The 12,565-nt window shown below is 36.3% G+C and overlaps 1 protein-coding gene across 1 annotated transcript in view; it reads left to right on the top strand.

The window, feature by feature from the left end:
• CEP57 (centrosomal protein 57) overlaps positions 1-12,565 on the top strand; it is a 46,722-nt gene that overhangs the window by 11,692 nt on the left and 22,465 nt on the right. The window contains exon 2 of the mRNA XM_043482341.1: positions 4,027-4,183. Within this exon, the coding sequence (XP_043338276.1) occupies positions 4,027-4,183 (157 nt within the window). The remainder of the gene's footprint in view (positions 1-4,026; positions 4,184-12,565) is intronic.

Here is a 12,565-nt window from a genome sequence, read left to right as displayed (position 1 = left end):
CCCCGGTGGGTATGGGATTTGATTTTATCATGGTTGCGTCCCTCCTTCCATCTTGTGGCTTCTCCCTTGCCTTTGGTATCTTTTTGGTGGGTTCCTGCATCCTCCTGTCCATGGTGGTTCAACAGCTAGTTGCAGTTTAGTGCTTTCACAGGAAGAGATGAACTCACATCCATCTATTCCACCATCTTGAGCCAATCTCCCCTTACCTCACTAACAGACTTTCGAATGGATAACTGAATGGTGTGTGGAAGGGAGCTTTCTGAGCAGAGTAAATGCCGCAAATGAAAATGGAGTGTCCTGTGCAGTATAGAAATCCGCAAGTTGGTCAGTATGGTTGGAAAATCTGGGCAGCGGAGGCGGGGGTTGCAGGTAGGTAGTTTAGAGAGAGACTTGTGAGGAATAAGGTCAGTGTCAGCCTGGTGTCAGATAATGTGGGGCTGTGGTAAGAATTTTGGATTTTATTTTGTGACAGAAAGCCATTGGGAGGGTTTTGATTAAGGACATTACTTGAATTAATTTTCTTAATCATAACAACTACTATCTGGAAAATGGAGTTGGGGAGATTGCAGGCAAGAATGGTTCGGGGGGCTGTTATGGTAGTCCAGACAGAAAGATCACAGAGAATTAGTAGTGGAATTGATGACAAGTTGCAGAGTTTCTGGCTATATTGTGAAGACAGAGACCCAGCAAGATTTACTGAAAGCCTGAATGTGGAATATTTAGGAGAAATGACTCATCCAAGGGTTTTGGCCAGATCAGCTGGGTAGGCAGTGGTACCAATTATTGTGCTGTGTTTATGAGAGGAGTTGGTTTGAGAAGTAGATTCAAGAATTCAGTTATAGACACATTGCTTGGGATACTCATAGTGACATCCAAGTAGAGGAAGCACGTAGGAAAGTTGATTTGAGTATGGAGTTTCAAGAGGGAGAAGTATGTATTCCATATTTAAACTTGGAAGTTATCAGCAAATAGAGGCTTTTTGAAAGCCCTGAGAGTTGATGATATCATCAAAGGTATCCATGTAGATGGAAACAAGAGGAGGAAAGATTAAGCTTTAGAGAACTCCAGCATTAAAGTTAGAAAGAGGAAGGTGAGAGAGAGAGCCGGAAGATTCTAATGGAGACACTGGTGTGTTAGAAGGAAAATCAGATTGTGGTGTTCCTTCCTCTGAAGAAAGTGTTGGGATGAAGTGATCTGCTGTGTCACGTGGGAGATCAGTGAGTTCAGCACTGTGAGTCGTGGGTGAGCTTGAAAGTTTTTCTGAGTTAGTGAGGACTTGAGTCTGATTGTTGAATTGCTAAGTTGTGGCTGACTCTGCAACACCATGGACTGCAGCACGCCAGGCTTCTCTGTCCTTCACCATCTCCTGGAGCTTGCTCAAAGTCATGTCCATTGAGTCGGCGATGCCATCCAGCCATCTCATTCTCTGTCACCCCCTTCTCCTCCTGCCCTCAATCTTTCCTGGCATCTGCGAATGATCCGATGAGTCAGATCTTCACATCAGGTAGCCAAAGTATTATTATCTTAGGTGTTTATCTACTTCCTTACCATCTTTGTTATTTAGTTGCTCAGTCGTGTCCGACTCTGTGACGCCATGGACTATAACCCGCCAGGCTCCTCTGTCCATGGGATTCTCCAGGCAAGAATACTGGAGTGGGTTGCCATTTCCTTCTCCAACCTTACCGTCTTAATCATTTGTAAAGTACAGTTCAATAATATTAAATATATTCACATTGTTGTGAAACAGATCTTCAGAACTTTTTCATCTTGCAAAACAAACTGTAATCTATTAAACAACTCCCCTTTGCAACCTTCCTCAGTCTTACTAGTAACCATTTCTACTTGGTTGCTATAAATTTAATTACTTTAAATATCTCATGTAAATGGAATCATAAAATATTTGTCTTTTTGTAACAGGTTTATTTCACTAAGCATAAATTCTCAAGGTTCATCATTATGTAGCATGTGATGGGATTTCACTTCTCAGACTGAAGTACCACATTTTATTCTTTATAGTTTTTAATAGACACTTTGTATATGTAATTATCAGTTTCTTATTTCTTCGTTTAATTTTATTTCAGAATAGTTCTTATAATTAATTTTTATAAAGCTGTTTTGTTTTCTGTCTTCCTTTTGTTTTGGGGTGACTTCCGATTCTTTGCTTCAGACTTCTGGCAGCAGATGAGGACAGTGATCCAAAGCATTCATAGTAACACTGACTTTCATTGCTTAAACCCTGATGTTCAAAATGAGGTGACAGACTTAGAAAATGGAATATATTGAGAATTATTAGTCAAAAAATTTTCATTATAACTTGCCTTTTTATATTAAAAGACTTTTCATAATTTTTGTCAATTGACCCAACCCAAGCAGTATTTTGATGATATATATGTAACAGATTTTTCTTGAGGTTGGAATTACTTTTATTGGAGTGAGAAATACAAATTTTGAACTGTTCACTTTACAAGGTCTAGTAGGCAATGAATCTAGCAAAGATGGTTCTCGTTTTTTTGATTTGAGTGTTTACTTTTTGTTTTGGTTTTTGGTAAATTATTTATGCACAGTCCTTCTGTTAATATCTGTACTGTGTTTGGTAGTACTAATAAAATTTGTTTTGAAAATCATAAGTTTATTTGCTCATGGTTTATATGTTAATTAAAATGCTTCCTAACCATTGTCTTTGAATAGTACTTAAATGATAGGATTCTCGTAGGTTGTATGGAGATAAAAGGCTCTCTGTGAAGAATAATACTTAAAGTTATGTGAATATTCATGGTCTTTTGTGAAAGCTTTGGCGGTATTATATATTTTAAGAATTGAAAGACACCCTATTTTCCAGCCACCTCCAAAACTTAATGTCACTTTGACCAAAAGTTTGAAAAATGCAAGCTGTTAGTCCTTGTTGCATGTGAACAGACTTTTCACAGCAGAGTAGCATTGATTTGAGAACTTGCTGAGATTTATTTCCTACCCTTTCCAAGCCCTTTTCCCTCACTTTTAGTTTTCACAGCCATAGTGTTTGTTTTGTATTTGCTTTCTTAAATCAGCTGCAAAATTGCATGGCTTTTATCGTAGAAATACAGTCCACCATTTTTAATAAGAATTAGATAAAATATGGTTATTTTGATGGCCTCTGTTTATCCCAGGAGGCATTGTACTGTATTGTAAATATTCGTTGTTCCTTTTTACTTTTTTGGACACAGGCTATTGTGAGTATACTTTATAATCATAGTTCCCCAAAGGTAAGAGTTGAGAACCTAGTTTACTGTGGCTATTTGAATAAGAAAAATGGATGTCAGAGTTTTGAGCAGCTAGGAGTCATATCTTCCACTTGAGCTTTTCCCACTCTGGGTCTTTCAACCAACACTTCACCTACAACAAGCAAAAAATTATCATGCACTGAAAATCATCATATAAAACATAATCCCAAATTAAACAATGTGACAGAATGATGTAAATGTGGAAATAAAGTTTTATATTTAGGTGTTTGATAAGACTTAATGTTTTCTAGTGGCTCCTCCCTTTTTTCCACCCTAACTGAATGTAAAATTTTTTAGATAAGGACTGTACCTTATTTTCTTTCTTTGTACCCCCAGAATTTTGGATATTTGATAGATACTTAGGAAGTATGTAGTTGACTGGGAATAGATTAATTTAGTCACTTTGTAGCAGTTCCTGATACTATAAGAAGATAGTATTTACTTTTCTGAATATATATCTTACAGTACGTATTTTTGAAAGAAACTATTAAATTCATTGTGAGTACCACGTTTAAGTATTTCTGTGGAGCAGTTGTATTCAAGTTATGTGAACATTATTTCTTTTTTATAGTATTTGGCATATGGCTACATTTAGACATTGAAGTACTTTAAAAGTTTTATTATTTTCGAGTAATGATTGAATTCTGTTGTGTATGATCATTGACTTTTATTTCTTCTTTTGTCGCTATCCATGGAACATACGTATATATGCGTAATATATGTGATTTAAAATTTTGAAAGGTAATTTCGCATTTTTATTTTTCAGAACATCTTAGCAGAACCATCAAAGTCTAATGGAAGTATGGTTCGCCATTCCTCATCTCCATATGTAGTATATCCACCCGATAAGCCTTTCCTTAACAGTGATCTGCGACGCTCCCCAAATAAGCCTACATTTGCCTATCCGGAAAGCAACAGCAGAGGTAATAGAGCCTAACAAAGCAGGTGCTGCCTTTGTGTGTTTGATGTTGTTTAGGTGCTCAGTCGTGTCCAGCTCTTGCGACCCCATGGACTATAGCCCACCAGGCTTCTCTGCCCATGAGATTTCCCAGGCCAGAATACTGGAGTGGGTTGCCATTTCCTTCTCCAGGGGATCTTCCCAACCCAGGGGTCGAACCCACGTCTCCTGCATTGGCAGGCAGATTCTTTACCACAGAGCCACCGTGGAAGCCCTTTGTGTGTTTACTCAGTGCTTAAAACTCTATTTATGTTTTCAATTTATTTTAAAATTAGTGGAAAGTAAATGTCCCTCTTCCTGTTTTGTGTTTTTTAATCTATTTAGTTGCAGTAGGTCTTAGTTGCGGCATATGGGATCGTTGCAGCATACAAACTCTTTGTTAGGGCGTGTGGAATCTAGTTCTGTGTTAGAGTGTGTGTGTGTGTTTGTGTATGCGCGGGCATGTGTGCTTAGTCACTCAGTTGTGTCCGACTCTTTTGAGACCTAGGCCCCTACACTGGGGGCATGGAGTCTTAGCTGCTATACCACCGGGGAAGCCCTACCCATTCCTGTTTTTAACTTCCTCAAAATATTTTGTGTTTCTTTTGTTCCCTGAGTAAACATCATCTATTCATTAGGACTAAGTTATGAATTATCTAGGACTATTCTTTTCATTTCCAGCACCACTCAGGAGCCAAGACTTGTGTTTTGCTTCTGAAATGCCCCCCAAACTTACTGGTCCTGTCTCTTCTTTCTCATTGGTTTGGTTCAGGTTTTCATCATTTATTGCACTGATAATTGTGATACAGCCTTTACTCATCCCCAGTGAATCAGCATTGCTGCCACTTGCTGTTTTTCATCATCTCTCCCACTTTAAAAGTTTCAGCATCTCTCCATGCCTTAAATAATTAAATAACACTTGTAGATTTCTTATAACCTGGACTGCCTGCTTTACCAGTTTCATCCCTGTCAGCTCCTCCATTCTTCCTTACCCACACATCCTTTGCTCTACTTTGAAATATATTTTTTTCCTGAAACTTACCATCTGTATTAGTTTTCTTGCTGCCTTAACAAATTACCACAAATTTAGCAGCTTTGAGTAACCAAAATGTATTGTTTCACAGTTTCTGTAGGTCAGAAACTTGAATGAGCTCAGAAGGGTCCTCTTTTTAGGGTCCTGTGACGCAGAAATCATGGTGTTGACTGGCTTGTGTTCCTTACTGCAGAGTCTAAGGAGCACCTTCTGCTAGCTCACTCATGTTCTGAGCAAGTTCAGCTCCTTGTTTTAGAACTGAGGTTCCACTGTCTTGCTGACTTTCGATCAGGGCCAGTCCTTGTTCCTAGCAACTGTCTGCATTCTCGCACTTTTCTTAAGGTTCCCTGTAGGAATGGTGGATCAAGGCTCTCATACTTCAGATCTCTCTGACATCTCCTGTCCGCTTTTAAGGGTTCATGTGTTTAGTTACATTGAGCCCACTCAAATCATCAGAAATAATTTTGCTATCTGAAAGGTCCATAACTTTAATTACCTCTCCCAGAGTCTTTTTTGCCATATAACAGGTATTCAAGGCTTCTTGGATTAGGACATAGGCCTCCTTGGGTGTCCTTGTCTGCTTGCCACGCCAGCCACATTAAGTTGACAAGCGTTTCTCACACTGTACCCTCTAGTGAAATTTTCTGTTGTAGAATTATACTCTTTCTCTGAAACCGAGGTTATATATTTTTTCTGAGAAGTCTTCTCTACCAGCGTCCTCAACACATATCTCTCTCTGTCCCCTCAGATGTCTCCTCTGAACCCTCTTGGGCCTTTGTTCATGTCTCATAGCCTTCACCTTTGTGTGGGGGGTGATGGTCTCTGTCTCTAACCATCCTGTGTTAAAAGTCGGTATCATTGGATTGATACCAAAAACAACAGTAAAACTATAATGGATCTTACTGATTATCCTGGGGCATTGCTAAATAGTTCATAACACCACATTCCGAAGGAATAACAGAAACCTGGCTGCCTTCCATGTTCTTTTTTCTCTTGTTTCCTTCCTTCTTCCTCTCCTTCTCCCTGCCCTCTCTCTCATTCCTGAAAGCCACTTAGTACTCACAAGCAGAATTTAGCTTTATTGTGAACACACTGGATAAAACCCTTGCTAACTCTTCACTCTTAAGAAAATTTGCCCCATTTAATTTTTCTTATTCTTAGTAATTTGCTTTTCTCTGAACTTTAAAAAAAAAAGTTGCTTTCTTTTTAATACGAATGTAAAGATCAGAATTAGCTGTAACATCATGATGTAGTGTCATGATAATATCGTGACATCTTATTCTTAGACTTTGTGTTCCTGCTAGAACTCTGGCATGTTTTTGTGTGTGCTTATTTTTTTAAAGAAATTATTACTAAAATTTAATTGATTTTTGCTCCACTGTGGATTTCAGCTATTTGTTTTTTGCTTTTTGGGGTGTTTGAAAGTTATACAACTTCTGTTATTTTTCTAAATTGCCAGTCTTTAACTGCTGTATTTTGATGAGTAGCACTTTATCAATTGTTTTATCAACCATTAAATTAGCAATTTCTTTATCATCATCATTGAGATACAGTGTCTTTTAAGATGTTTCTGGGTAGAAATCCTTAAAAAACACTTATATTTTTAAAATTCTTAAAAGACCTCAGATTAAATTTATTTCAGCAACCAGTTTCAAGGCCCCATTATGGGCTAGAATTTACATTCATAACCATACTTGGATACTGTTATCTACCTCATACTCCATTATACAGTCAGTGCATAGTTTACAAAATGGTGTTATTGTGAGATTAATTTTTAAGATATTTGCAATGCATTTCTCAGTTGAAACAAAAGGGTACCTAAACTAATTTGCAAACACCTGTTTAACCCATATGTGAGTAAAATATAACACTTCTTTTATCTAGAAAATCATTAGTAAGTATAATTGCCACGATACAAATGATTAAACACAATTTAAAAGCATGAAAAGAATAAAATGCAGTAACATTTCAGACAAAGCAAGTATATTTCATTTAAACCTCTCAGAAAAACTATATAAGGTGGGTATATTGAAAATGACTGATGAAAAAACATCTCAAAGCTGGTCACTTTCACATAGGCAGTGTCACAACCATTTTTCTTCCCACTTTTTCGCCAGTTTGTTGAACGAACCTTCAGATACTTAGTGAAAGAGTGAAGGCTTATTTTAATGGATACTCACTATGATAAACTTTTTCTTTTCTACTTAGTAAATGTTTTTTTCCTCACTAATACTTGAGAGGGGGGAAACTAAACCTTTTTTAGTTTAGTTATGGTTTAGCATTTTCATTAATAAATGACCATTTCACTTTGCTATCTGAAAATCACTTTGAAAGTATAATTTGACTAATGCCATGGAAAGACATAATTAAACCGTTTTGTAATTCTCACATTAATTTTAAACTTTAGTTAGAAAAGAAATGAACAAATTCAAAATTATTACTGACATCAAAAAATGTACTATGACAACATCATTCCAAAGACCAGTGTAACAATAGCTCATGTTATTCAGTACGTTTCAAATGATAGTAATGTGACGAATGGCTTAGATGCTTGAAGGTAAACAGGTATACGGCAGCTCTACTAGGCCAGTGCCTTCTAACCTTTCACATACCATAGTACCTATGGACAGTAAAATGGTAATATGTGTACAGCAGCTGAGATAAACTGGTAGGGCTGATGGCAGCTAATCTGAGGTCTTTTGTTGTCCCAAAACAAAAGACCGTTTTGTTGTTATTCCCCTTAAAAACTGAGAGAAAACCCATTTTGATGTATCTTTTACAAATTCAGTGGTATTGGGACCAATAAAGGAGTCAAATTATAGCTGTTCTGTTAGATATTGTTAACAATTTACTGTGCATCTGATTGTTCTCTTTTAAAATGTTGGTTCTCAGATTTTTATTTATTTATTTTTGGTCTAGGAAACCCATTACATGTGTATGTAAGTTTTTCAGTGAAGACTATTTTCCCAAATTTAAAAAACATGCTACAAAGAGTAACATTTTATTTTACACTGTGTAAATGTCTTATTTCTGGCTTAATAGAAGACAGCTTGACTCGCATATCTACTTTTGCATTCCACTTATGATGATAAACTATTTTGATTAAAGTGTGTGAGAAAGAAAATCTGGCCTTGCACAGGCATGCAGTTGGATAAGGAGTAAAATTTTAATACCGTTCTAACAATTTGTAGCTGTTCTTCTTGGATACTTCATTGCAACTTGGCAAATAATAGTTTCTTAAAATTTTGTTGCAATGTGGGTTATGGAAACAAAGTTTTTCATACTCTGGGACCTCGGACTATCTACATTGTTACAGATTAAATTAAGATTCAGGAGCAGTTGTAATTACAACTGTTGTTTATTACAGTGGCATCTGGAGAAGTCCACATTCAGACGTCTGAAGTTTTTTCTCGTAGTCACACAAAACACACGTCTTCCTCCGGCAGTAAACTGCACCACTAGGCTTAGAGACACGGGCTCTTATCTGGAGCCGGTTCCGCACACACTCTGTGCCTGCTCGGCCAATCACGATATTTACCATAAAGACATTGTTTATACAGCCTAGGCAGACTGGTAAGGCGGGATTCAGTGCCCTGGTCATACAAAACTGCCTCATCAGTTAGTAACCGAGAGAACATTCCAAAAGTGAATTCCTAGAAGTTAAATGTTCAAGCCTGTAAACTTTTTTTTTTTTAGGGCTTTTCCACTGAAATCCACTGGTTTTGTTTTGAACATTGCATTGCTCTTTAGCCATGCATGATATTTCTAATTGTATTGACTTATCCACACTTTGAAAATCTGATGTTTCATTATACAATATCAAAAAATTAATTTGCTAATATCACTGATCTCAGTAGAAGAAAATCTTGATATTGGGAAACTAACTCAGAACAGATAACTTTTAATTTTTTAGGATTTTAACTTTCACTTGAATTTTATCATGGCAATTATTGTCAGATCTTTGAAGGCCCAAGCCATTCCAGAAATTCAGGACAAGCTCATTGGATTCTCGGAATGACTACTGAATTCCTTATATTTGAACAGTCTTGGTCTAACAAAAATGCTTTCAAAATAAAATTGGTGTTTCCTTGAAGGAAATGGTTTTTGTTCAGTTCACAAGTCAAACATGCGTACATCAAGACAATCGGCCTTTGTTATGTACTTTACAGATGTGTTACGTAATTTACACAGTATTAAGTGGATGTGTACTCAAGGCTTAAGATTTGATTTTTACTGCTTTGTCAAGGGCAACGAACACACGACTTTGTTTTTTGTTACTGGGAGTAGTGGTGAAGAGTACAATGCCAACACTATAGTGCCAGGACCTTGATTTGTGCTAAAATTAGCAATTTTATGCAGCGTTGCTTTTGCATCATCTTTACAAATATCAACACAGTGAGAAGAGTAAATATTAAAATCTCAGGATTATTAGTACAATGGAAATACTAGTCATCTCACAGATCTCACAAGTACAGTGATCTCACAGACCTGGTAATAAGCGACCCCCACCATAGGACCATATGCTGTGCCTTGAGAACCAACATAATAAAGACGATGAGTACATGCAGAGTAATGTTTGTTTCTATAAATATTTTTCACCAGATTTAGGAAGAGTAGATAATAGCTTCTCTTTCCAGAAATTAGATAGTAGCTCCTTGAAAGCAAGGACTTGTAATTTTCTCCTTTATCTTACAGAATGCTCTATAAATGTTTGTTGGACTGAAATTTTGATCAGAAATTAAACTGAAGCAATGCCTGTTGGGATGGAGAATAGGATACTGGGAGATTTATCCATATTTTTGATGAGGGCAGTGAAGAACGAGCAATCTTTGAATCCAAGATTTCTATTGTGGATAAAGGGTGGTATGATTAAGACAGATTATAGGAAAATTAGGATCTTTCCAAGAAGGATAATTTAATTTTGGCTATATCAAATTTGAGATGCCTATGTTAAGTGGAGGTGACTAGTAAGCAAAGGAAAATAAAAGTGAAGTGTAAGAGAGAACTCTACACTGATGAACTCAGACGTGAACAGGTATACAATAGTGAATGAAGCCATGTGTATGGAAGGATTTCTCTAGAGAGAGAGTAGAGAGGGAAAAGAATACTGGAAAATAGCACGGTTTAAACTGTGAACTAAAAAGTGGAGATAGCCAAAAGGGTAGAGAGATACCAAGACAGAAAAATGCTAGGGAAATTGAAAAATGTGTACTAGTGATTTGGGTCTCCCCCTCACCCTACTTAATCTATAGCAAATGTGCTGATACATTAGTGATAGAAATATTCTAGGTAACAAACAGACCCAACTTTGTTGTTAATGACGTGACGCTGAGATCTGCTAGGCTTAATGCACCCCAAGTTATGAATGAATGACAAACTGGGATTGTAAAGAGGAGAAAGTCTTCATTTTTTTTTTAGTGCTCCTACATGTTACTAGAGAGTTTTCAAACTTTTGTTATGTTAGAATCACTTGAGGATCTTCTTGGATCCATGGCTTTCATTCCAAGTGTTCTTTGATATTTTGAGTTTACTTGTTTTTATGGGTTATGTTCTGGACATTAGGATTTTTTAAAGCTCACCAAATAGTACGGGTGAAAATGCAGCAGAGGACGGGAATCACTGACTGTCTTATTAGGCAAACGGAATGAATTATAAATTACTGAAAGGAGGTTTAATCTTGTTAGGTAAAGAATTCAAGAGGTGCTGCCATTTGTTTCTAATTTTAAATTAATCATGGAGACTTTCCTAGATATGTTTATTGAACATTATCTGCGTACCACCTATGCCATACACAGTATGTACCATTGGAGTTTCAATTATGAATAATAGGTTCTCTCTTTCCAATATGGAGTTCACATTTCAGAGATGATAAATAAAGTTTAAGGAAAACTCAATATCTGTCTTTAATGCTAAGGTTTCCAGTTTTCTCTCATACTCAACTATCCAAAATTATTTAATATTTCAGATGTGTGTTCAAGGTTGCTGAGGGTGAAGAGGATACAAAATTTAAATCTAGTGTTTTCTGTGAAAGGTCTGTTTGTGAAAATAAAGCAGATATGTATGATATTATATTTCAATGTCACTCTTTTCCATCTTTCAGTATTTGAATATACTTCTAGAAATGTATTTCCCACTGTATACCTTCCCAGTAAATATATGAAGTTAAAAATCTCTGAATTTTTCATTATTCATTTCTACATAAAATATTTTTCACTCAAGGGTCTTTCTAGGTAATGTTGTTATTTGAACATAAATGATGCAGTGGTACAAGAGTTCACTCATACTTTTCTAAGAGAAAAGAAAAACAAGACCAATCATTTCATCACCTAGAATGTTTTTCTTTTAACTCTTAAAGTGAAGATATAATGTAAGTTATTTAGTCATCTGGATCGAAAAATCCCAGTTAAAAAACTGGAAAATAAGTGGATGGAATAAAAGTTTGTCATATTTCTTACATGAACTATTTTTGTGTAAAATTTCATTTTTGACATTGAAAATGTTTTCAGGGATGCGTGTGCATATGAACTTAGGTTTTTATGTGTTTTCAAATATAGGTCATTGGTAGAATAAAGTCATTTTTTGTCTTCCCAGTACTAGATTTATTTAGTAAAAACTTAGAATGGAAAGAGCAGCCAGTAAAAACTTGGTTATAAGAAATTCCCAGTATGAAATTAGCTTTGGCAAAGGAGGAATCTTGGTTTACAAACATGCAAGGAAGGATTGAACAACCAAGAAAAGAATGGCAGATATACAGATGGGCTTTACGAATATTGGAAACCAGAGACTCAGACATGGCCACTAGTTTCTCTCCATCTGTTTGTTGTTTGTTTGTTTTTTGATTCTTCTAGCTAACTTCACTCTATCTAGCCACAGGCTCACTTTTTCCACGTATTGGGAAACATGGCTACTAATACTTGAGTTTTACGTTGACTTCACCTTTTTGGACTAGAGTCCAAAAGTCCCAAGAAGAGAGCCATTGTCTGGGCTTCGTTTGAGTGCCCTTGTGGGTCAGTCAGCTCTGGCCAGGTTTGTGAGAGGATACTAAACAAACACATCAGTAATAGTTATAGCCAGGTTGATGTAAGAGGAAGTTACCAGGAAAAGAGGTGAATAAGACAGATAAACAGTTCACTATACTTATAGTAAAATAAAATAATGAGAAAGCCAAGGAAACAAAATTAGAAAATATAAAATACAGTGAAAAAATAGGGCGACCTTTATCACATATGACAAGTGTGACTGTTTGAAAAAACAACTCACAAGTCAATTTATGCTCAAACAAAATGACACAGATTAAAAGTGAAAAGTTGGCAGAGACAAGTAAGGAACATAGCA

Source organism: Cervus canadensis, chromosome 11 (genome assembly GCF_019320065.1).
Source record: "Cervus canadensis isolate Bull #8, Minnesota chromosome 11, ASM1932006v1, whole genome shotgun sequence".
NCBI lineage: Eukaryota > Metazoa > Chordata > Mammalia > Artiodactyla > Cervidae > Cervus > Cervus canadensis.
This window is presented reverse-complemented; position numbering and strand designations above follow the sequence as displayed.